This window comes from Manis javanica, chromosome 3 (assembly GCF_040802235.1).
Source record: "Manis javanica isolate MJ-LG chromosome 3, MJ_LKY, whole genome shotgun sequence".
Classification (NCBI taxonomy): domain Eukaryota; kingdom Metazoa; phylum Chordata; class Mammalia; order Pholidota; family Manidae; genus Manis; species Manis javanica.
In genome coordinates, this window is record NC_133158.1 from 172158923 (window position 1) to 172181363 (window position 22441).

The 22441-nt window shown below is 42.6% G+C and overlaps 1 protein-coding gene and 1 long non-coding RNA gene across 5 annotated transcripts in view; one reads left to right on the forward strand and one right to left on the reverse strand.

Moving 5' to 3' along the window:
- LOC108383889 (uncharacterized) overlaps positions 1–5675 on the forward strand; it is a 38574-nt gene extending 32899 nt beyond the window's left edge. For 2 of the 3 annotated variants that reach the window (XR_005057896.2, XR_012129539.1), the window contains exons 2-5: positions 1178–1297; positions 2575–2649; positions 3547–3654; positions 4431–5675. This is a non-coding gene — a long non-coding RNA (uncharacterized lncRNA). Of the gene's footprint in view, positions 1–1177; positions 1298–2574; positions 2650–3533; positions 3655–4430 lie in introns of all 3 variants that reach the window. The other variant, XR_005057895.2, reaches the window with a different exon arrangement.
- Positions 1–21323, reverse strand: part of LZTFL1 (leucine zipper transcription factor like 1) — an 89496-nt gene extending 68173 nt beyond the window's left edge. Inside the window, exon 1 of one of the 2 annotated variants that reach the window (XM_037005610.2) lies at positions 21124–21323. In XM_037005610.2, the coding sequence (XP_036861505.1) occupies positions 21124–21170 (47 nt within the window). In that variant the 5' untranslated portion in view covers positions 21171–21323. The remainder of the gene's footprint in view (positions 1–21123) is intronic. The other variant, XM_037005609.2, reaches the window with a different exon arrangement.
- Positions 21324–22441: the final 1118 nt, after the last annotated feature.

Below are 22441 nucleotides of genomic sequence, written 5' to 3' on the forward strand. Positions count from 1 at the left end.
AATGTATCTCCATTTAGCATAGGGTCTACGTACACTGGCTTGTAGTAATGAGCTTAGGCCAGAGAGGCAGGCATCATTTCCAGGAACTAGAGTGGCCTAGGAGCAGCATTTATTCCAAGCCTGCTTAATCTCAGTACAGATACCCCTTGTGGGTATTATAGTTATTTTGAAAGAATGCAAAGAATCAAAAAGAAAAAAATGCCTGAGATCAAAACTTCAGAGGGTAAAAGTTCAAGGGAGGATTTATTTTTAATGCTAAAAGGGAAGATGGATTATGAGTAAAACTGAGAACCCTGATTAAAATGCAAAAGCTTAGAAAACCCAGAGGTACTGTTTGGTTGCTGAATGTTTGTTTTTTTCTGAGCCAGAAACCAGTCCAACCTTTCTGCTTTATTCCTAAAAGGTTTTTCTAATTGGTGGCTAGTCTCAGATAAAACTATTTAGTACAGCTTCAATGTGTGCAGAGGAGAGGGTGGGAACATGGGATAAAATAGTCTCTGAGGAGGCTGAGCCTGCCTACGAGCGAATTGTATTTGCAAAGGTGTGTGAGTGTGTGAGTGTGCATGTGTTGTCATGTATGCTTGTTCATAGATACAAGGGGCAAATCCACAGTTGAATAAGACCCTAGGAAAGACCATAAACTAGCACTGTTGACATTTTATTACAAACTAAAGCATACAACTGTTTTGGGCTCTACCATTTTCTTAGGTTTCACCAATTAGCTCTCCTGGTATAACTAACTAGAGGAATTTCCTCACCCCTTACCTAAAAAGTAAATTTACTTATAGAAACTAAAAGTTGTGAGGACATTCATATCATTTATTACAAATTTGTCTTGGGGACAGCTGAGGTCTAAAACCAGCCACATGGCTTGCTTGTTACCAAGCCACTGTCAAAACATTTTATTTCTAACCTGGTGGTTGTTATTGTTTTCATTGTTATGGAGATCATTTTTCCTAATAAGATGAAAATTACATATGGCCAGCTATGGACCTTTGGTAATCAAGTTCATTTATTTGTCCATCAAATGTATCCTGAGACTTGATATTTATGCCTGCACCATCTTGGGTTCTGGTGTCACATTGGTGAGGGAACAGATATGGTCTCTGCTCTTCTGAGCTAAAGTGAGTCTTAAAGCTGTGTGAATTGGTTCTAAAGTTATGCTCTTCCTCTGAAGAACCTTGCAGATTAGTTGTGGCCTCTGCATCCTCCCTTTGGAACTGCTAGGGACACGGGGAGCAGCCTGGAAGAATGCCTCAGCCTCTGCTGAAGGGGACAGAGCGTGGTCACGAACAAGGTGAGGAGTGGGATGTGATGCTTCTCTTCAGATAGATCTGCTCCCCTGGGGAAGGGACCAGTAGTGACACAGGGCAAAATCAAAATGCACATCTGCAGGACCACAGAGGATGTTGACGGAAGGGCATAACTCAGTAGTTATTTCAGCAACAGCAAAGCTTGGTCTACTCATCACCTTTTCTGCAAACCATGGTGGCGAAAGAACGTGAGGATGGGCTCTGATCCTCTTGTTTCTACTATCTGTTTTTTGAGAAAGAAAGAGAGTCTAGACTATGTTCTAACTGCAAATAAGAAAGAAAGAGTATTTTAAAAAAATAGCTGCTGTGGCTTGGAAGCATCTTCAAGTATGGGTCAATCAACTTGACCCTGAATGTGAGTTTATCTGTGCTGCATTAACAACAACACGCACCTAAATCTCTGATCATCAATGAGCATAACCAGCACAGGCTTGTAGCTGTTTGGAATTCTCCCATATCTTCAAGATGAAGAGAGAACATAAGTACAATAATGATAACAGTTTATTAGGTTATCTTGCCACTGTTCTCTTAGAAAGTAGTGCTTCCTCTTTCTAGAATATGTGAAAGTTATATTTGGAACCATTTTTATTTTGAAACTGTTTTAAATTAAACTCAGTTTTGGTTGCATTGGGTTCGGATGGAAATAGTATTATCATGGGAGCCAAGAATAATTCAATAAAAGCACACCATTGAATAAATGAAAATTCATGATCCATAATGATACTCAAAAAAAGGAAAAAGCAAGCAACCTAAATGTCCATCAGTAGGTGAATGGGTAAAGAAGATGTGATACATATACACAATGGAATATTACTCAGCCATAAGAAAAAAACAGATCCTACCATTTGTAACAACATGGATGGAGCTAGAGGGTATTATGCTCAGTGAAATAAGCCAGGTGGAGAAAGACAAGTATCAGATGATTTCACTCATATGTGGAGTATAAGAACAAAGGAAAACTGAAGGAACAAAACAGCAGCAGAATCACAGAACTCAAGAATGGACTAATAGTTACCAAAGGGAAAGGGACTGGGGAGGATGGGTGGGAAGGAAGGGATAAGGGTGGGGAAAAAGAAATGGGGCATTATGATTAGCATGTATAGTGGGGGGGGGGCACAGGGAGGGCTGTGCAACACAGAGAAGACAAGTAGTGATTTTACAGCATCTTATATGCTGGTGGATGTGACTGTGAAGGGGTATGTGGGGGGGACTTGGTGAAGGAGGGAGCCTAGTAAACATAATGTTCTTCACGTAATTGTAGATTAATGATACCAAAAAGAAAAAGACAAAGACAAAGAAAAAAAAAAAGGAAAAAGCCAGAAGAAACTCTTCTGAGGTAAGTAATACCAACTCTTTATTTGAAAACTACATATTAAAGGGGAAATACATTTACTGTCTTTCCAGTAAGAACTATACTTCAAAATAACCTAATAGCTCTAGCTTATAAGATGAAACTATTCTACAGAAGACTGCCAGGTAGATGTAGAGGGATGATAGACTTAGAAAATCATGATCTTGCAATTTCAGAATATGAAGATCTAAGCAAGGACTTTTAACTTGTGTTAAAGACATTAGGTGAATGGCTGATAACATCTGGATATTCATGTGGAACCAAAGTAACACCACAGTTACATGATTCTGGTCATCACAAGAAAAATGTAACTGTGCAATGGATGGATCAGACTGCCCTCACCCTAATCTAACGGTTTATTTTAGCATTAGAAAGGTGGGACACCAGATAGTACACCATTCTTCTGGTGTCGTGCATGATGTCACAGCATGACCTGGGATGCAGTCTAGCCAAAAATATTTACCTGGGGCCTAATCGCTCTGCAGACATAACTTCTGGGAAATACTGGAGAGGGAGCTCAATGGCACCACAGGCAAGCAAGGGAGGAGCCTCCAAAGGCCCATGGCTGCATAAGAAGACCCGTGAAGAAAGAGACTAGAGGCTAGATTTATTAATTAGAGGGGATGTAGCAACCACATACAATGAGTAGTCCTGAATAGCCTCCTGGTTTGGACACAGAGACTACAAAAGACATGTTGGGGAACATTTGGGAAATTTGAATACATATGGGCTATCAGATCATGTTGAAGAATAATTTTACTAATCTTAGGTGCAATGTGCTATTGTTTTTGTTACATAAGAAAGTGCTAATATTTTTTTTTGAAATGCAATTTTGAGGCATTTAAGGGACAATGACTTGATGTTTCTAGTTTATTTTCACAGATTACACACAGTGGGACATTATGTATGAAACAGACCATGACATCAAGGTCTTCTATGGGACAGCTGATAGCACATGGACTTTTAACCAACCACCCTTGCCAGTGACCAGTGAGTAATGTGTGATTAAATTGCTATCAAATAATGAGTAAAATTTTTGTACATTTTCTAAAGATTGAAATCTTAAAAGTGAGTAAAGTGAGAGAAAGCAGCAGAATATTTAGTTCAAAATAATTAAGAAGGCATTATCATAAGAAGATGAGTAAAAAATAACTTCAAGAGCTGGTAACTAACTTAATCTTAGTATTGCCACCAGAACCTAATTTTCAGTGATCACCATTACTGATTTTTATGACTTTTCCTGCTACTTAAAATCTTTATCTACTAGTAAAAACCAACCAGCCTTAAAGGAATGGTTAGATAAATTATGGTATGGCCATATCTGAAATACTGTGAAGTCATTAACAAGGAAGATTTGTATTTAGTTTAACTTTTGGTTTAATATTTAATAACATGAAAACACATTTATGATATAATACTAAGCACAGGATATACAACTGTATTGGAATATAATTCCAATTTCGTGTAAGTATAAATGATTAAGTCCCCAGATAATTGCACAGGGACAAAGAGGTATCAGTTAATATAGTCTCAGTACCACTGTGACTGTTACAAGAAAATAAAGGGGGAAAAAACCCATAGAGGAGACAGTTAAAAATTGAAGTGCTCAATAGGCATGGATTGCCTTGTCTAACAAACAAGAAAGTAGGTTTCTTGTCACATTGGGCAGATGTGGTAAATTTTATGACGTGATAAAAAGAAACTCCCGATTTTACTCATCTCCCAAACTAAAAGTTGAAGAGTTGAAGCCCTTTTGCCCTTCACAGAATGACTAATCTTAAGAAAGCCTCCTCACCGCGAAGTGCAGCACCCGATGATGGACCAGCAAAGGCAATTCTACTCTGACAAACACGAAATAAACTTGGATGTAACATGATGGCAGAGCTGCTTACACCTTAGGGTCACCCACTAAATCTTCACTGAACCGTTCTCTTGCTCCCTGGAAGGGTGGCCAAGCCTATGGTACACCAGGACACCGAGGTCTACGGGAAGATACTCAAGCCTTTCTCATGGGCAGCCTTTCTTCAGTTAGTAAAAGAAAGAGGAACTTCACCAACTGTCACATGAGTTTAAAATTTTGAAGAGACCTGCCTCTTTTGTGGCACAGGTAACTAATATACTAACCACATTAAAAAAAAGTACTCCCCCCTGTATGGCCCCAGAAGATGACTGGTTAGCCAGAGACGGGTAAGATTCCTCAAGGGAGGAACAACCTAAGACAGGCACAGTCGCAGGGGGGCCATCAGGTGAGAAATTGGGGATCAACAGAGGTGAGGCTTAGAACCTCACCCCCCCTGTTTTGAGAGAAATCTTCTGCATCCGTGGATGTTTTAATGCCCTTGTCTAGCTTGGATTAACACATAGTCTACAGGCACACACCTGATCATCTACAATTGCTCTCTTACAACACTAAACCATGTTTTCTACCTTTATCTTGCATCTACCTACCACTTCAGCATTTTATTAAAAATAAAAATAACAATAATAATAAAGGGAGAAATGTGGGATCCACATATAAATCAAGTATAAAAATCAAATGAATACTCATATTTGACCTGATTGTTTATAGTTCATAATGCGTGATCAAAACCAAAAGTTTCTGTGATGACTGCCCTTGTACTGTTCACCATGTAAGAACTTATTCACTATGTAAGAATTCGTTCACCATGTAAGAACTTGTTCGTTATGCTTCAGAAGATTGGAGACTGATGAGAATTAGGCTTGGGGTGGATTAATGATTGTGCATTGAGCATTGACTCCCCTATACAGAATTTTATTGTTGTTAACAACCATTTGATCAATAAATATGAGAGATGCCCTTTCAAAAAAAAAAAATTAATTAGTCACGGGTATGAAAGTACAGCCCAGAGAATACAGTCGGTAATGTTATATCTTTGTATGGTGAGATACACTGACTGTGGTGAACACTTAGTAATGTATATAAATGTTGAATCACTATGTTATACCTGAAACCATTATACTGTTTATCAACTACCTTGCAATAAAAATAATACATAAAAAAAAGTACTCCCACCTCCTCTCATTATTCAAGTAAGATACTCAGCAACAATTCAAAAGATTGAGCTAGAGCTATGTCCATTGACAAGGAAAGGTCTCCAGGCTTCCTTGTGCATCGTGAAGCCAGAGCCAGAGCAGCAGATATTGTAGAGTCCCACGTACACACGTGCACACACACACACACACACACACATATGCACACGCACGCACGTGCCAAGAAAGTCACAGGATGAAACCACACCAAACTTTTAATAATAAATATGTATGAGAAACTAGGAAAAGAATGGCATAAAGGGAACTTTAACTCTTCTCACCCAATATATTTCTGAATTAAAAAATTTTCTTTTTACAACAGCAGATATTCATTTATTTCTTATGCAATTTTTTTTTAAAAAGTGAAGAGGAACTCATACACTCCTGGTAGAAAAGTGAAAATGGTAAGGCCACTTGAAAATAGTTTGGTAGTTACTCAAAAATTAAACAGTATTACCATACTGCCCAGCCATTCTACTTCATGATGTTTACCCAAGAGAAACAGAAATATATGTATGCATAAAAACATGGATGTTTATAAAACTGTTATTTGTAATAGCCCAAAGCTGGGAGCAACCAAAATGTACACCAATTGCTGAGTGGATAACAGGCTGTGATATAGCCATAGAATGGAATACTACTGAACAATAATAAGGAACAACTATGGTTACTGACATTGACACTGAACACAACTTGTGTTTAGTAAATGTCAAAATAATGATACTGAGTGAAAGAAACAAGACAATGGAGAGTACATACTATATATGTCAGTTCAGATAAAATTCCAGAAATATGAACCACACCATAGTGACAGAAAGCAGACTGGCATTTGAATGGGGAGTAGGGGATAGGGGTGGTGAGAGGAAGGATTACCAGGGGGCTCGAGGAGACGCTGGGAGTGACGGATGTGTGCACTACCTGGCTGCAGTGATAGCCTTGCTGGTGTATACTGTAGCATACTCTTTCCAACTGTATGCTTTCAATAGGTGCCGTTTATTGTGCTCCAGTTATACCTCAATGAATCTGTTTCTTTTTAAGTAATACATGTTTTATACAGAAAATTTGGAAATAACCTAAGAATGAAGAAGAAAATAAATAGCACCCTCACTTTCCTGAGATGACAACTGCCACCATTTGGGGGCTTTTTCCTCCAGTAAATTTTCAAACCCATCAGACTGTAAGCTCTACGAAGACAATGTCTAATTGACTGGTGGCCAGCTCTATTGCCAGAACTATGAGGGAAAAACAAGTGTTCAAGAACTCTTTTGAATAAATGAGTGTGTAAATAACCTACCCTCTTCATTTCATATTATATCATTAGGGCTTTTTCATGTCACTAAAAATTCGTTGAAAATATATTTACAGCTGAACAGCCTTCCACTCTCTGGATATACAGTAATTGACTTCAGATTTGGGTTGTTTACACTTTTTCAATATAATCAATGGTGCTGTGATATTCAGCTTTGTATATAAAACCTTGGATGTACCATGGAAGAGCTGTGTAGATTGGGGGCAATTCCAAAACAATTAAGCAGGTCAATAATTTAATTTTACATTGCTCAGATAAAAATAAGAGAGTTAAAGTTTCCATCTTTTAAATTCACTTGTTAATTAACTTCTCTTTTCCTCAGTTTCCTCTTTTGTAAAATGGGAGTAAAAGTAATCCCCACCTCTGCAGGTTGTGGTGAGGATTAAAGGAAACAAAAACAGTGTTTAGCCAATGCTGGGCAGAGAATGAAATAGTGGTGATGGGTACTTAGGGGCCCTTGTGCCAGAATCACCTGTGGCCCCTCTAAGGATCTACCCGGCTGAACGCATCTGCCACAAGAATCTTTTGGATGGGTTGGAATCCAGCCCTGAAGTTTTTACATTGTTACCATTTGGCACCTCTTTAGAATACTCATTTTTCAAAGACAAATGTTGGCCCTGATGGAATGGATTCCAAGTTCTGGCCCTACATAGCTCTGCTGATCAGGATTCAGGGGAGCAATTTTCTTTTGAGTGGATTTTCCCCAGCTTTCCGCTGAATTTCAAGGTTGAGTAAGTGAAACTTCTTTGAAACCACTAGCTTCATGGTTACAAACCATAAATCATTCTGGGTTCCTTAAGAAGCTCTGTAAGCCTTAGCAAACCAGATGACTCTTAAAATAACTGTTTGAGCCAACAGTTTTGGAGTGGATTTTCAGCCAAGTTCTAGTTCCAGATTCTCAGCATTTAGCAGAAGTTTGGTGAGTTAGACATACACACAAAGCTTTTGTTCATTTAGATGAACAAAGAGAAGATGAATATATATATATATAAGTATATATTGATTCAGAATATCTGCAAATATATCCTTATTAAAGGATGACATCCCATTTTATAGCGAAGGAAAATGAAGCTTAATGAAATGAGTTGCTCAAACTCAGTATATAATCTGTAGAATATAGTGCAACAATAACAGTCAACAGTTTCCTTGCCCAAGACAGTTTATTTGGCCATTTAGGTGTGTTGTCTCTTCAGGCACTGACAGCCATTCTCTGCACCATCCTAAGTGGTTATTCTGATTCAGGGTGTGGGTAAAATTGTAACATTTCCAGAATATCTCACCTGACATAGTGTATCTGCAAATCAATAGGTGTTCAGAGGTGTAAAGAAATATGACTTTAGTGCATTTGCATCATTCCTCAGGGGTGGAGAGAAGTTCATCTCCATATCAATGGGTAGTTACCTGGGCAACTGAGGGCTTATCTGTACGTGAGAGGGGAGGGGAGGGCCAGTTTTGCTGCTGCTGGAGAAGGAAAGAGAGAAGGCCCTGGACTGCAGTTTGTGAGAAATAAACGGATTTTAAACTTTATTTCTCCCTTTGACTGCTTTCGGTTTTTAGAGGTATTTTGCCCCAGGATTTCCTCTCCCTGGACTTACAAGGGCTTCTCCTCGCGTCTCCCAAACTTGGAAGTAAGACTGTCCTTTGACTGTCCTCCTACTCAAAGTATGGTCCTGGCCTAGCAGAACGGGCATCACCTGGAAGCTTGTTAGAAATGCCGACTCTAAGGCTCCATCCAGACGTGTCAACTCAATCAGATCTCCATGTGTTGACACATTAAAGTTTGAAAGGCCCAACCATCAAGGAAGCCATCAAATGTACACATTAGGGCCAGAACAGAGTTGCAGAGTCATTGAAACAGAGGGTGCCCCAGGCTAGTAAGTCTTGTGTGACACTGACTGAAGGGCTAAAGAAAGCATGTGTGCACTGAAATGGGCTGGTGGGGCAGGAGGAGCAGAGAAAGGAGTTCCACAGAGGCAACCACTGACAGTCAGTCCCCCAGATGGAGGGTTTTGGCTAATGGCCTGTGGCAAGGTCGGTCCCGCTGTGTGTGGGGTGCATCAGGCATCTAAGCCTGCTGGTGCTGCACATCTGTCATGGGAGACCCTTGGATAGTAGGCTAGGCAGACTGTAAGCCATTCTTATGGTTTAAGCTTCATGAGGCTCTTCCTAGAAGACAGGGCAAGGAAGGTGCCATGTCTGGCAGGTATTAGTTTAAAGCTCCTCTTTGTTTACACTCACATTTGTTCAGTCTTTCTTTTTTCTCTTGGAGGACATGGTCAATGTCACAAATGAAGTAAGTGATTGGATGGCCCCCTGTGCCCACAGGTTCCATCTTTCCCTGTCTGCAGTGGGACACAGCCATAGGAGCAGCCCTCCTTTGGTTCACCTCTAAGTTTTAAAGAAATGCTGTCAACAGTTCTGAGCCTCCCGCTGCTCATATCATTGCTGAGACCCCCTTTGTGGAAGGTAGCCGGCAGCAGTGTGGGTGATTGCTGGAGGGGGCATGGCACTGCATTGGTAGGAAAGGAAGAAACCAAGAAAACATTCATTTGTCTCCTTTTGGTGTCCTAAAATCCCCATCTCACTGAAACAAAAGACTCAGGTATATGTGGTCCAGAGAGGGGGTTCACCCCAAAGTGTGGGAGAGCCCAACATGCCCATTACATCATCTTCTAACCTCTTGTCTAAACCCCTTCTTACAGGCTTATAATTTGGCTTTTCTGGGATCTGCTCATGGAGAGAGGGTGGTCATGCCAACAAAAGTACTCAAGTCCCTGTGACATGTGCTTTTACACTTTTCTCCAAGTCTCCATGTCTTTCATTATATAACACTGCCTCCTTAAGTGGGATATAAATTAGAACATTGTAATGAAGAAGTTCCTGAGATTATTTTGGCCAACCAGCAGCCTTGTAGGCCCCCCACCATCTCGCCAGTGCCTGCTCTGAAGTTCAGGCTGGTAGGAGGGACAGGACAGCATGTTGCAAGATGAGGCCATGTGAGAAGCCGTGTGGTTTGGGGCCAGGAAACCAGTTGCCAGCTGTCGGGCTGCGCCCGCAGACCCAGGCACCACCACCAGGTCGGGTGTCTCTTGGTTTTGGCAGCTCTGAGATTATGAGTTGACAATCAGATGGCACGGAAGCCTGGCAACGAAGCTATCAGCTAATCAGAAAGGCCTGCTTGGATGTGGTTTTAGACATCCTGAAACTTAATACAGTGTGGCACAGGGTGGAAACTGGCTATGCCCAGGATGAGTGACGGGTAAATGTATGTGTGTGTGCATGTAGTTGAACACAGAGAACCCATCTTTGATCTTAACTGTCAGATGAACAATGAGGGATTTTGACAAATGGAATGATTTTATCATAACTTTCTAAGGAGAAGTAATTGTATATCTGCACAAATGCAAATACTTAATGCTCAAGATAAGTTACAGATTTTGTGCTGTTCAATATACAGAAACACGTATTAGAATCTTAAAATGTTTAATGTTAAATACACAGTTGTGCAATTTATTCCTGAATACACTCTCATAGGGAAACAAAATAGAAAAGGACCCAGCTCTGTTAAGCATTTCACAGCGATCGGAGCCTTTATTGTCTATTGTGCTTATGGGGTATGTCCCTGCATATTTCCTAGCAGTTGTATTTCATCTTTGATTCATCTGTGGTGTTGCTTACTTGATATCCGAGGATGTAAAGATTTTCATTTGATTTTATTTAGACATTGGGCTGTGTGTCATCACTCACCCTAGGCAGTGTGTCAGCAATTGTTGGCATAGTTTCCAGAATTAAACTTGTTTGGTGATAATTTTGGCTTCAGGATTAGCAGCTGTGAGACCTTTTAAAAACCCTCCTCTACTTCTTTTTGGAAGACAGCCTGAGGATTCTTCCTCTGTGCTGTCTCCTTTCTGCTCGAGCATAAATTTTAGTAAAGCCTTATCCAAGCCAAACTGTGAGTCTGATGCTAATTCTTCTAGGACCCTCGGTCAGTAACAACAGTAAAATATTCAGTGATTACAGACGAAGCTAAACTTCTCTTTGACTACCTTCCCCCAACCCTCAACTTCTTCCCAGAGGTAAGCAGTGTGAAAGCAGAGCCTTTCATCTGCAATTATGAACATATATATGTTTCTAGACAAGTAGATAATGTCATTTTGTCTCCATCAGAAATACCACTATGTTGAACATATCATCTACAATTTGCTTTGTTCATTCAGTAATATGCCCTGTGTAGATCTACCTCATTCTTTTTAACTCCTACACAGTATTCTATTGAATGGACATACCATCCTTTATGAAATCATTGCCTTATTGAAGGGCATGTAGTTGTTTTCCATTTTCACCAACACAAATACCTTTGTTGGGATACCTCCTTGAAGCCATTCATGAATATTCTCTACAGGGGATTCCACTGTGGAATGGCTGGCCATGGGGATGCACTCTTTATATGTTAACAGATCCTGGCATCATGCCTGTGGAGCTGGTTCACCCTCAGGGGTGTCAGCATGCCTGGTTTTCCACCCCAGTGCTCCCTACTGGACTTGTAAATATTTGCCCATTGAAAGGGTGAACGTGTTGTTAAATGTGCATTTCCTTGATTACTAGTTCAATAGAGCATCTTGTCAGATGTTTTTCTTTCCTTATCTGGGACTGGCCTTTTTTTAATTTTGTACACATTAAAATTGGGGTCATTTGTCTTTCTCTTTTGAGTTGGTAGGGGCAGAATTTCTTTTCCTAAGAAAAATTGCAAAAAGCAAGTAGCAGCAGATAGTTTTATTTCAGAAAGTCGTGAAAACATCTGCTTGTGTGGAAGCGGAGAAAAAAGAGTCTGTGGTGTGAGCATGTTTTTTTCCATAGCGTGACTTTAACACCCACACACCTTTAGTAAACAGAGTGAAGCCCCCAAAGATTGCAATGGCAAAGATGAAAGACAAAGAAAAGAAGGGTAGGTAGTTCTACCAGGTGCTTAATAATAAGAAAGGCAGTTTCCAGTCCACAGTAATTTCACGTTGTGCAGAAGGCTTGCTCTGCAGTCCCAGGGCCAGCTCCTCCCCACAGGAATCTTTTCTTTAGCAGGAGCTTGGGAGATGGGCTCATGTTCATCAGGTGCCCCTTTAAGGAAGTGATGTAAGTCTGTGGCTCTTGTCTGAGGTTATCTGAGGGGCTCATCACTCATGGTAGTGACAGAGACAGAGAAGCAGCCAGGTGGCAGCGAGGAGTGGCTGGCCTAGGCTCATTGACTCACCCTCAACCGCAAGGGAACTTATCTCCACAGGGCATCTTCCTGGGTGAAAGCTGAAGTCTGGGTGCTTGAGAGAATGGAGCACTTATGGGGTGCAGAGGGGCTGAGGGGGTGGGGGTAGCAGATCCATATTCTCTGTGATTGTTTCTGATGTGTGTGTGTGTGTATGAGTCTATGGAGCAAATTATAAGGATAAATTATAAGATGGGGCATGGTGTGGACACGTGTGTGATACATGTAACATAATCCATTTACTCCTCTGTTTTAAATATTGTTTACAAAGAATCAGATAGTGAGAGGCTCCAGCCATTTTTAGAAAGCAGGCTTGGGGGTGGTTGTGCTTCCATCCTTTGTGAAAGCGGCCTGTAGGTCTAAGCCGTCACTGAGATGCTACTGGAATTTGTAGCAAAAAAATCCAGCAAAAGAAGATTAGATGGTTGATTGAGCAGTAGGAACCCCTGGAGGGTCTGTTAAAGCACAGATGCTGGGGTCATCTCCAGAGTTCCTGACTCAGTGGGCCTGAGGCACCCAGCTCTGACACATGTCCAGGAGCGCTAACAAATGTCTGCAGAACACATTTGGAGAACCACTGGGCTAGACGTAAGTTGCCAGAGAAATCTTCAGTTAGGGAGAAAGCAGATGCTGGGAGGTTTTGTAGAAAGTTTGTGGCTATGGGCTCCTTTTGGGCTGCTGGGGGAGGGGAGTGCATGGCGTCAGGGAAAACTAGGGGAATGCTTTTAGGCAGAGTATTCAGAGGGCAGATGAGGTACCATGTCTGACCAAAGATCTTCTAAAGGCAAGTGAGGCTGCCATCCAGGGTGGCACCAGCTATGGGGCTGTGATGTCTTAGAAAGATCACCCTAGTCAAAGCTTGGGGCCATGGCTGGGATTAGATCAAGCTGTGATGGGGAATAAATATTACTGAAAATGGGACCATATTCCCCTCCGGTATTTATTTTTAAACCATGAAAAACTTGTAAAATTAAAGTAATAAATAGCATGCACATAGCTAAATGAAGTCAAATAATACTTCAAAGCCTTAAGAAAAACTCCTATTCCTTGTTTTCTCCCCTCTCCCAGTCCTATTCCTAAAACCAACATTTCTGTGCTTCCCAAATTTTACTGAGTGCATGAATCCCCTGGGGATTTTTTAAGTGCAGATTTGACTCAGTGGGTCTGGGGCAGAGCCTGAGATTCTGCATTTCTAACAGGCTCCCAGATGATGCTGATGTTGGTCTTTAGACTACATTGTACTGGAAGTTTTTAAATCCCTTCAGCTGTGTGCTCTGGTAATCAATTTTAGACATTATTAATTTAGGTCCTGCTCTAACAGATAAGGATTTCATTACCATACCAGCCTCACCTTCCCATCATTATAATTACGTTTTATTTGGTATTTTATCAACATTAACAAGCTGTGTTTATACTATAGTGATTATGTAAAGTTCTTCATTGCAGAGCTAAGTAGTGAACTTTATTACATTTCATTTCTTATACAGCCTTTTGTTTTTCCTGGTGTTTTGAGTTGTGTTTCTTTTCTTCTGAAAATGTCTTGCTCATAATAATCTTTCTCCTCCAAAATCTCACCATAACAGACATTCTATGAAGTCCCCTTTTCTCTGGAAGACCTTCTTACCCCCACTCATTTACTCCTTCCCCAAATTCAAACAAAACAAATTCCTCCTGCCTCTGAACAATCCTGAAATCATTCACTCCTCCTGTAATACCAGCCCCTGTCTCCTTCAATCTCCTTCCCTCAGGCTTACATGCAACCTGTCAAAATATCACTGTTGTTCAAATCATAACACAACCTTTGAAGCCATTTAGCTTCTCTACCCTCATCAGTGCAGATGTCTCCCTCTGCTCCGCTTTATCTCCCTTATTCCTCCACTGCATGTGTACATGCACATGTACATACACGAGTGTGTGTGGGGGCATATATATATGTACATAGGTTTTCTTATTCTGCTTCTTATTGATTATTTGAAATGAGCCTTAACTCATGCAGTAGGCAGTGACCCCATCTGTCCGTGGGCTCCGTCAGTGTTTATCAGGGGTTCACCACATGCCAGAGATGTTTCTGCCGCTCTCCTCCTGACTCCTCTCCCTTTCTTGTAATCACTCTCTGCTGTCTTCATTCCTTGTAGATATTCCTTTTGCTTCCTCCTCCCTTCCACACCCCTATTTTACAAGGCATCTTTCTCTAAGTAACCAAAATTATTTCATGAAAATAACAGCCACTGAAAATACCTCAGGCTTTCAACATCCATCTGGGCACGGAGAGAGGAGGAGGGATAAGCATTCCGATGTTATGCCTGTTCCACGCTGCTCTCTGGGTGCCTGGTGAGTCCCTCATTTAGAATATGTCTGTCCAGTAGGTCTGTGTGCAAGATATGGACATTGTGCAATGGGGTTCGTATCTTTTATCACAACTTCCACTCAGGAGAAGCTCCTTGCTGTGTCTTTGGATGACTCTTGCTTTCAAGCTTCAGCTCTGAGCATTAATGTCACCTCCTCAGAGAGGCCTTCCTGTCCCCCTATCTGAAGTGCCCCTAATCTCTCCCTTTCCCACACACAGCCGCCTCAGACACATCACCCTGCATGGTAGATTCACTTCACTGATGTCTCCAGTTAATAGTCTCCCTCCATCCATACCCTTTGAAATGGATTGAGTAGCTCTCTCCATCAACAGGTAGGGTCCATTTCCATATTCCTTGGATCTGGGCTGACCTTGTGAACTGGTCTGACCAATAGCATGTGACAGAAGAGACAGGATACCCACTCAAAGCCCAGAACTCAGGAGCCTTGTGTACTTCTGCTTTCTCTCTCTCTCTGGGTTTGGGCATGCGTACAAACCCAGCTAGCCAGCGGGAAAATGAGAGACCACATGGGTGAGAACTAAGGCCATCTTAGATAGCCAGGGCCTAGTCAACTTGTTAGCTAACCGCAGACACATAAGGGGGCCCTGCTGAGGTTGGCTGAGATTAGGGGAACTGACCAGCTGAGTCCAGTTTAAATCGCCACTTACAGAATCATGAGCTAAATAATAATCATTGCTTTAAGCCACTACATTGTGGAGTAGTTTGTTAGGCAGCAATAGCCAACTGATCACCTTGCCTGTTACTTAACAGTACTTTTCAGGGAATTCAGTTAGCTACTCAAAGACTCAACTTCCTTATCTTTGAAAAATACACTCTTTCTTATAGAATTATTATGGTATTCAAGTGAGCTGCTGTTTGTAAAGCTCCTGGCACAAACTAGGTGCTCAGGATGCTTATTTATTTTCTCTTTTCCTGGAGAAGAATGCGGATCACAGTCAAGATAAAGCCTGAGCTGTTCTCTCCCAGGAACACAAGAGAAAGCCCCAAGAGGCTTTGGAATCATTGAACAGAAAGGTCATTAGAAAGGGGAACCCAGGTGAGACGGTGAAGCAAGCCTGTTGATTTGGTTAGATTTGAATGATCCTGCATGTCACTTATTGGCTTTCCCTGTAGAGTGTAGAAATGAAATCTTTTAATGAGAAAAGGACCCGTATTGTTGCTTTGGCACCTCCTGAGTGCCAAACTCTCAGCAACCAAGCCCTAGGAGATAGATATTATTGTTCTATTTTACAGGCCAGGAAACTAAGGTTCTGAGACAAAGGCCACCCTGTAAGAAGTGTAGAATTGAACAGACCCCAGATATAACCATAGCAGCATGACAACACCCTTCATCCTTGGCAAGTACCACTCACTGAGCATGTGCCGAGTGCCAGGCCCTGGCTTGGCCCCCCACTCTGTTAACTCTCTGGCCCTCATGGCAGCTCTTTGAGGGGGTACTAGTGCCACATTTTACAGATAAAGAGAGTGCTTGCCCAGGGCCACACAGTGAGTGGCAGTCATTTCAGTGAGTTCTGTTGAGCAGAGACCTTTCATTCTTTTCCTTGGTCATTTCCAGGCATGGTAGGGGAAAGTTCGAGAAGGTGGATAGATAGTAGGAACCTTAAAACAGAAAGAGAACTGAAGTCTTTGAGGCTCACAGAAAGGAAGGACAGGTCATCTGAGTGTTCACAGGACTGAGGAGTGGAAGGGAGACTGTCCACCAGCTCTGCTCACAGCCCCGGATGAAGACAGCAGGGGTTGAAGCCTCCTCTGTAATCTCAAAATACAGGGAGAAAAGGCTTCATCAGCACATGTCAGAGAAAGGGAGAAGTATGGGCATCCCCACCCCTACAGCCTGAGAAAGACAAAAAACTTGACACTATTGAAAAATGAATCCAAACTTTAAAAAGAGCAAGCAAACTCCTTTCCTGCAGCACTTTTCAGAAACCTCCACAGGTTCTGCAGCACTTTTCAGAAACCTCTGCCTGTTCTGCAAAGAATCCCACCTTCTGCAGAACATCGACCCACATCTCTTGGCCACGGGACTCAGTTTGGGGAGGTTTTCATACGTTGCTTCTTGGGCATATTTTTTTCTAAATATAGTTAATATTGAAAACGGGGCTCTTATTTCTCAAATGGAAACCCCTGAGCAATCTGGAGCCCATGATGGGGTCTTAATTTTTGTTTTCACCTGTCCGGCAGGTAGAAGCACAGTAAGTGCCTTTAAGGTGTGTGACTGCAAGGAGGAAAAAGAAGCCTGGAGCCTCAACACAACTACCCCCTCCCACTCCCCCACTAAGAAGCTCTTCTCTGGGCCTCCATCACAGGGACCTGGCCTTTTGGTGTGGTTGTTTTGATGTGGCCATTTTGCAGTAGAGGACATTTTGACACAGTTGTTTTAATGCTATGGAAATTTTCTGACTTTTACAAACATCAGCCATTGAACATTCAGCTTTTGAAAAAATTAGCAAATATCAGTGCAGCATGGGGGCAGGGAGAGGGTGAGGGTCAGCATCATGGAGCAAACGGGAAGGATGCAGCTGTGGGAGGGGATCCATTTTTTCATTCACATTTCTTACAGAAAAAGTTGAGTTAAAAGTCATGGTTTCAATTTTAGGATCACAAAAAGCCCCAAGTTTAAAAATCCTGTCAGTAATCAAGACAGTGTGGTACTGGTGAAAGAATAGACAGATAGATCAATGGAAGAGAACAGAGAGCCTGGAGATAGACCCACATAAATATAGTTAACTGATCTTTGACAAAGGAGCAAAGGCAGTACAATGGAGCAAGATAATCTCTTCAAAAATGGTGCTGGAACAACTGGGCATCCACTTGCAAAAAAATGAATCTAGACACAGACCTTACACCTTTCACAAAAATTAACTCAAAGTGGATCATAGACCTAAATGTAAAATGCAAAACTATGAGACTCCCAGAAGATAAGATAGAAGAATGACCTTGGTGACCTTGGGCATTGCAATAACTTTTTAGATATGATCCATGAAAGAAATAAGTGAGAAACTGGACTTCATTAAAATTAAACTTCTGTTCTGCAAAAGGTGATGTCAAGAGAATGAGAATACAAGGCACAGACTAGGAGTAAATATTTGCAGAAGATACATCTGGTAAAAGAAATGGTCTCCAAAATATACAAAGAACTCTTAAAATCCACCAATAAGAAAACAACCTTATTAAAAAATGGGCCAAATGTCTTACAAGTATTTCATATGATCATATGTCATCAGGGAAATGCAAATTAAAACAATAATCAGATGCCACTATGCATCTATTAGAATGGCCAAAATCCAGAACACTGACAACACCAAATGCTGACAAGGTTGTGGAGCAACAGGAATGCTCACTCATTGCTGGTGGGAATGCAAAATGGTACAGCCACTTTGGAAGACAGTTTGGAAGTTTCTCTTAAAACTCAACATACTCTTACCATATAATCCAGCAGTGGAGCCCCTTGGTATTTACCCAAAGGAGTTCCAAAACTTTTGTCCACACAAAAATCTTCACATGAATATTTATAGCAGCTTTATTCATACTTGCTAAGACTTGGAAGCAAGTGAGATGTCTTTCAATATGTGAATGGATAAATAAACTGGTATAATCCATCAATGTGGTACATCTAGACAATGGAATATTAATGCTAAAAATAAAGGAGTTATCCAGTCATGAAAAGACAAGGAGGAAACTTAAATGTGTATTACTAAATAAAAGAAATCCATCTGAAGGGGTACTGTGAGTTCAACTATATGACGTTCTGGAAAAGGCAAAACTATGGAGACAGGAAAAGGATCAGTGGATGTCAGAGATTAGAGGGGAGGGAGGGATGAACAGGGGGAGCCCAGAACATTTTTAGGATGATGAAGCTATTCTATGTGATACTGTAATGGTGGATATGTGTCATACATTTGTCTAAACCTACAGAATGTGCATCACCAAGAGCAAACCTGTGAACTTTGGGTGATGATGACATGTCAGTGTTGGTTCACTGATGGTAACAAGTGTACCACTCTGGTAGGGATGTTGATAGTGGGGGAGGTTGCCTAGCAACAGCAGATACATGGGAATCCTCTGTACCTTCCAAAACTGCCCTAAAAATAAAGTCTATTAGGGAAAAAAAGTCTGTCAGCTCATCGTGCTTTCTAGTTGTCATCACTGCTGCAAGGGTTCCCTGGCATTTAGCATGGCGGCCTCCCACCATCTGGGCTGTGGGGAGGTAGAGAGGGGTATAACGCTCTTAATTCACTGTGCTGCCTCCCTGGATGCGGAAGTGAGAGAAGAGACAGTGGCAGAGCTGAGGGTTTGGGTCCTGTGGTGGCCCAGCTAATCCCACCAGCTGCTTCCAGCCAGTGGATGCTCAACTGAGAGAACCCGCAGAGAAACCTGCTGTTTGCCCCGAAGCAGCGGCCGGTGATCTGTTGGAATGGAAACCGGACTGTGTGATTGACTGTATAAACCCCTCCAGTGGCTCTCCATCATGTCTGGCGTCCGACGAACACTGTGGAACCCCGCGTCCCCATGTGATCGGGCCCCTCCTGTTTCTCCGGCTACCCCTCACTCCTCTCTGTCCCCAGCATACTGGGCTTCTCCTCTTGGACATGTCAAACTCTCTCTGCCACCTGTTCCTTCTGCCGGGAGTGGTTACCCCAATCTTCACCTTTGTGGGAACTTGTGATTTGGATCTTATATGTCACATCCATATCACGTCCAGTGCAAAAGGCGTCCCTGTCTGACAGCACCAACATCCCTCTTACATGCCCTTTCCGTTAAAGGCACCCAAGTCCTTTGCCGCCTGCCCAGAGACTGTGACTCCCCCAGCCCTTTCATTCCCCCTGCTGCCGTGGGGAGAGGACTGGCCCCTCTGACAGCCACCTTCTAACTGGCCTTGCAGCCTCCCAGGGCTGTTCATGGCAAGTGAATTTTGTAAATGACTCCTTTCTCCTCATTCTTGTCCTCTGGTGGATTTTGTTGTTAACCACAAAACATGAGGAATTTAAAGAATCTACCAGTGGAGCAAAAGCTGACAGGCGTTCAGCCTCCTGGGGAGGGAGGAGGCCCTTTCAGGCACCTGTGCTCTCAAGGAGAGGGAGGGGCCCTGCCATGGGCCAGCCTCCTCCAAGTGTATCACAGGGAGAGCCATCTGCGGTAGACACGTTAGCTGCTGAAAGGGGGGTCACTACAGACCTACACTGATTATATATAGTGTATGCTGTTATTGACATTTAAATTTAAACTCGTTGCATTTAAATACAATTTTAAAAAATCAGTTTCTCAGTCAAACCAAACACAGTTTAAGTTTGGCTACATGTGGCTGGTGGCTGACTGAACAATGCAGATACAGAACATGCCCGTCATTGTAGAAAACTCTATTGGGTGATGGCACTCTAGATTCCTGGTCTTGTATGAGGTTTGTTTTTTCCATTAATACAGTCAAATGATGATTATTAAGTTCCTAGAATGTGCCAAGACTGCACGGTCCCCATCCTTATAAGTTAGTGGGCCAAGAAGAGTCCTTACAGATTTTATTCCTTGGGATTTTGCTCTGGGACTCCTTGCACTTGTGTCAATCAGACCCTCTCCACCAAATTAGCGTCAACCCCTCTGAGACACTTCGCACTTCCCAAGTTAAGGCCTGAATCAATGAAGAGTAGAAACCTAGCATCATCCTCTTTCAAAGACCCCACTGCACTTCTGTGATGTGACTTTCCCAGTAGGTACGGAAGGCTCGGGAGGGAGAAGCAAGTTGTGATCTAGTTTCAAAGATGGGAACCTGGGAAGTAGAGGGCTGATGCCAAACCCATTTATTCTCTGCCAGAGACTGTTAGACACTTGAATGTGGGAGTGGACAAGAGCAAAAGCAGACTTGGCACTCGCCTTCGCCCCTGTAACTTGGGTCTTTTCTCTGTTGTAGACAGGAGGTCATGGACTGCAGCTTCCATTCCACGATTATTCCCTAAACACCCTCAGCCCCAGCATAGCACAGGGCTCTGGAACCTAGAGGAGATGCACACGTTGCCCCATGCTCTAGACCTCACCCTCCGCAGGGCAAGAATGCAGAGAGAGAACACCCATTGTCAAGGGAACCTGCACCCTCTTGCAATCACCCAGCTCTGAATTCCATCTGCCGAAAACAAAAGAATGGGGTGTTCCCTCCAAGGACGAACCTCAACTGGTGACAGCAAAAAGAATCAATTTGTCCCAGGCTCCTTTGAGAAATTGCAGGTTCTCTTGATAACCTCCTTGCACCTTCCTGTCCCCTGGCTCCTCACACCTCCAGTCTGTGCCACGGGAGAGGAGACTCAGAGTCAAAGCAGCCCTTCCAGCCATGGTACTACCTAAGCTTCCTCACCTCACCTGGAGCCCTGGGCCACGGCGGGCCACACGGCGCAGGGGACCTTCCCACAATGGCGCGCTTCCTCCTCCACTCCCCTGCCTCCTGCCAGCTCTCCCCCACCATTCGGGGGGCCAGAGTGGGGCACCCTTACCTGGTGAAGAAACAGCCTGAGTCAAGAAGAGGTAGGAAGCTCAGCATCCTCTGCGTCCAGGGCTCCTGCTCCAATACTGCCTGTCTCAGCCTCCTGAAAGCTCTCTCAGGTCACAATCAAACCCAGGCAGGCACAAATTCACTGCTCTCCATGTCCAAAAACAGACAGAAATAAGGGGGCATTCTCTCCCAGCCGCTGCCACTTCCTTTCCTGTCAGTAATTTTCAGTTTGGAGGGAGAAGTGAAAGGCCAGAGCAGCATTTTGCTGATTTTCAGCCATATACCATTCAACCAATGTGGGACGAGGTCAGGGAATTCACAGCTCCCACCTGGCTGCTGAATCACCCACCACTTTCGTTCTGACTGCTCGTGCTCTGTTTCTTCATCAGAGCTGTTTGTCAGCCTTTCCCATTTAGGTAATAAATCCAGCTGCATCTTCTGCATCGCTTTGTTCTGTAGGAATTGACAGGAAATGATGGGCCATGTGCCTGGGGAGGGCCACTCTGTAGAAAAGTCCCACTGAGCCTGCAGGATGATAAATACCCAGAAGGAAAATCAGTGTCCACTGGAGTGTAGTCATGATTTTTCCCTGGGGCAAATATAAACAGAGATATTTGTTATAATGATGACAAGGAGTCAACTCCGGTCTTTTCTCTGTTACAGATGGTAAAGGTTGTGGACTGCAGCTTCTATTCCACGATTATTCCCTAAATGTCCCTAACTGGCCAGGCATGGTATCTGACTCTAGGACCCAGATGGGTGCAATTATGTCAGAGTGGAAGGACCTGTCTTCGCGGCCAGGAGGACTTCATATGTGAGCTTCAGTAAAGGCATAACATTTTATACGTTCCAACTTCTTCAAAACTTCATGTGAACACCTATGATTAATAAGGTGAAACATCTTATCAGTATTAATGTATCTGATGTAGAGTGCTCATGTTAAAATAAAATTTTGTATGTGACCCCAATTTTGAGGCATTTGTGGCCTTCCAACACTGCCTATGTTCCTAGATATGTGTCAAATACATGATTTTTTAGAGTAGTACCGGTCAATAGAACTTGCAGATGTGATGGGCATGGTCTAGATCTGCGCTGTCTGCATAGGACCCTGAGTTATCTGTGGTTAGGAAGCATTCGAAATGTGGCTGGTGTGACTAAGGAAGGAGTTACATTGTAGATATTTAAATTTTCCTAGGCATAATTTAAATCATGTAATTGTTTAAGTTTTTGTAGTGACTACTAGCCACTCTTTTGGATGGCATAGCTCTGTGGGTCTGAGTACATCTGTCAAGGCAAAAGGCTTTGTGATGGACAGCTCT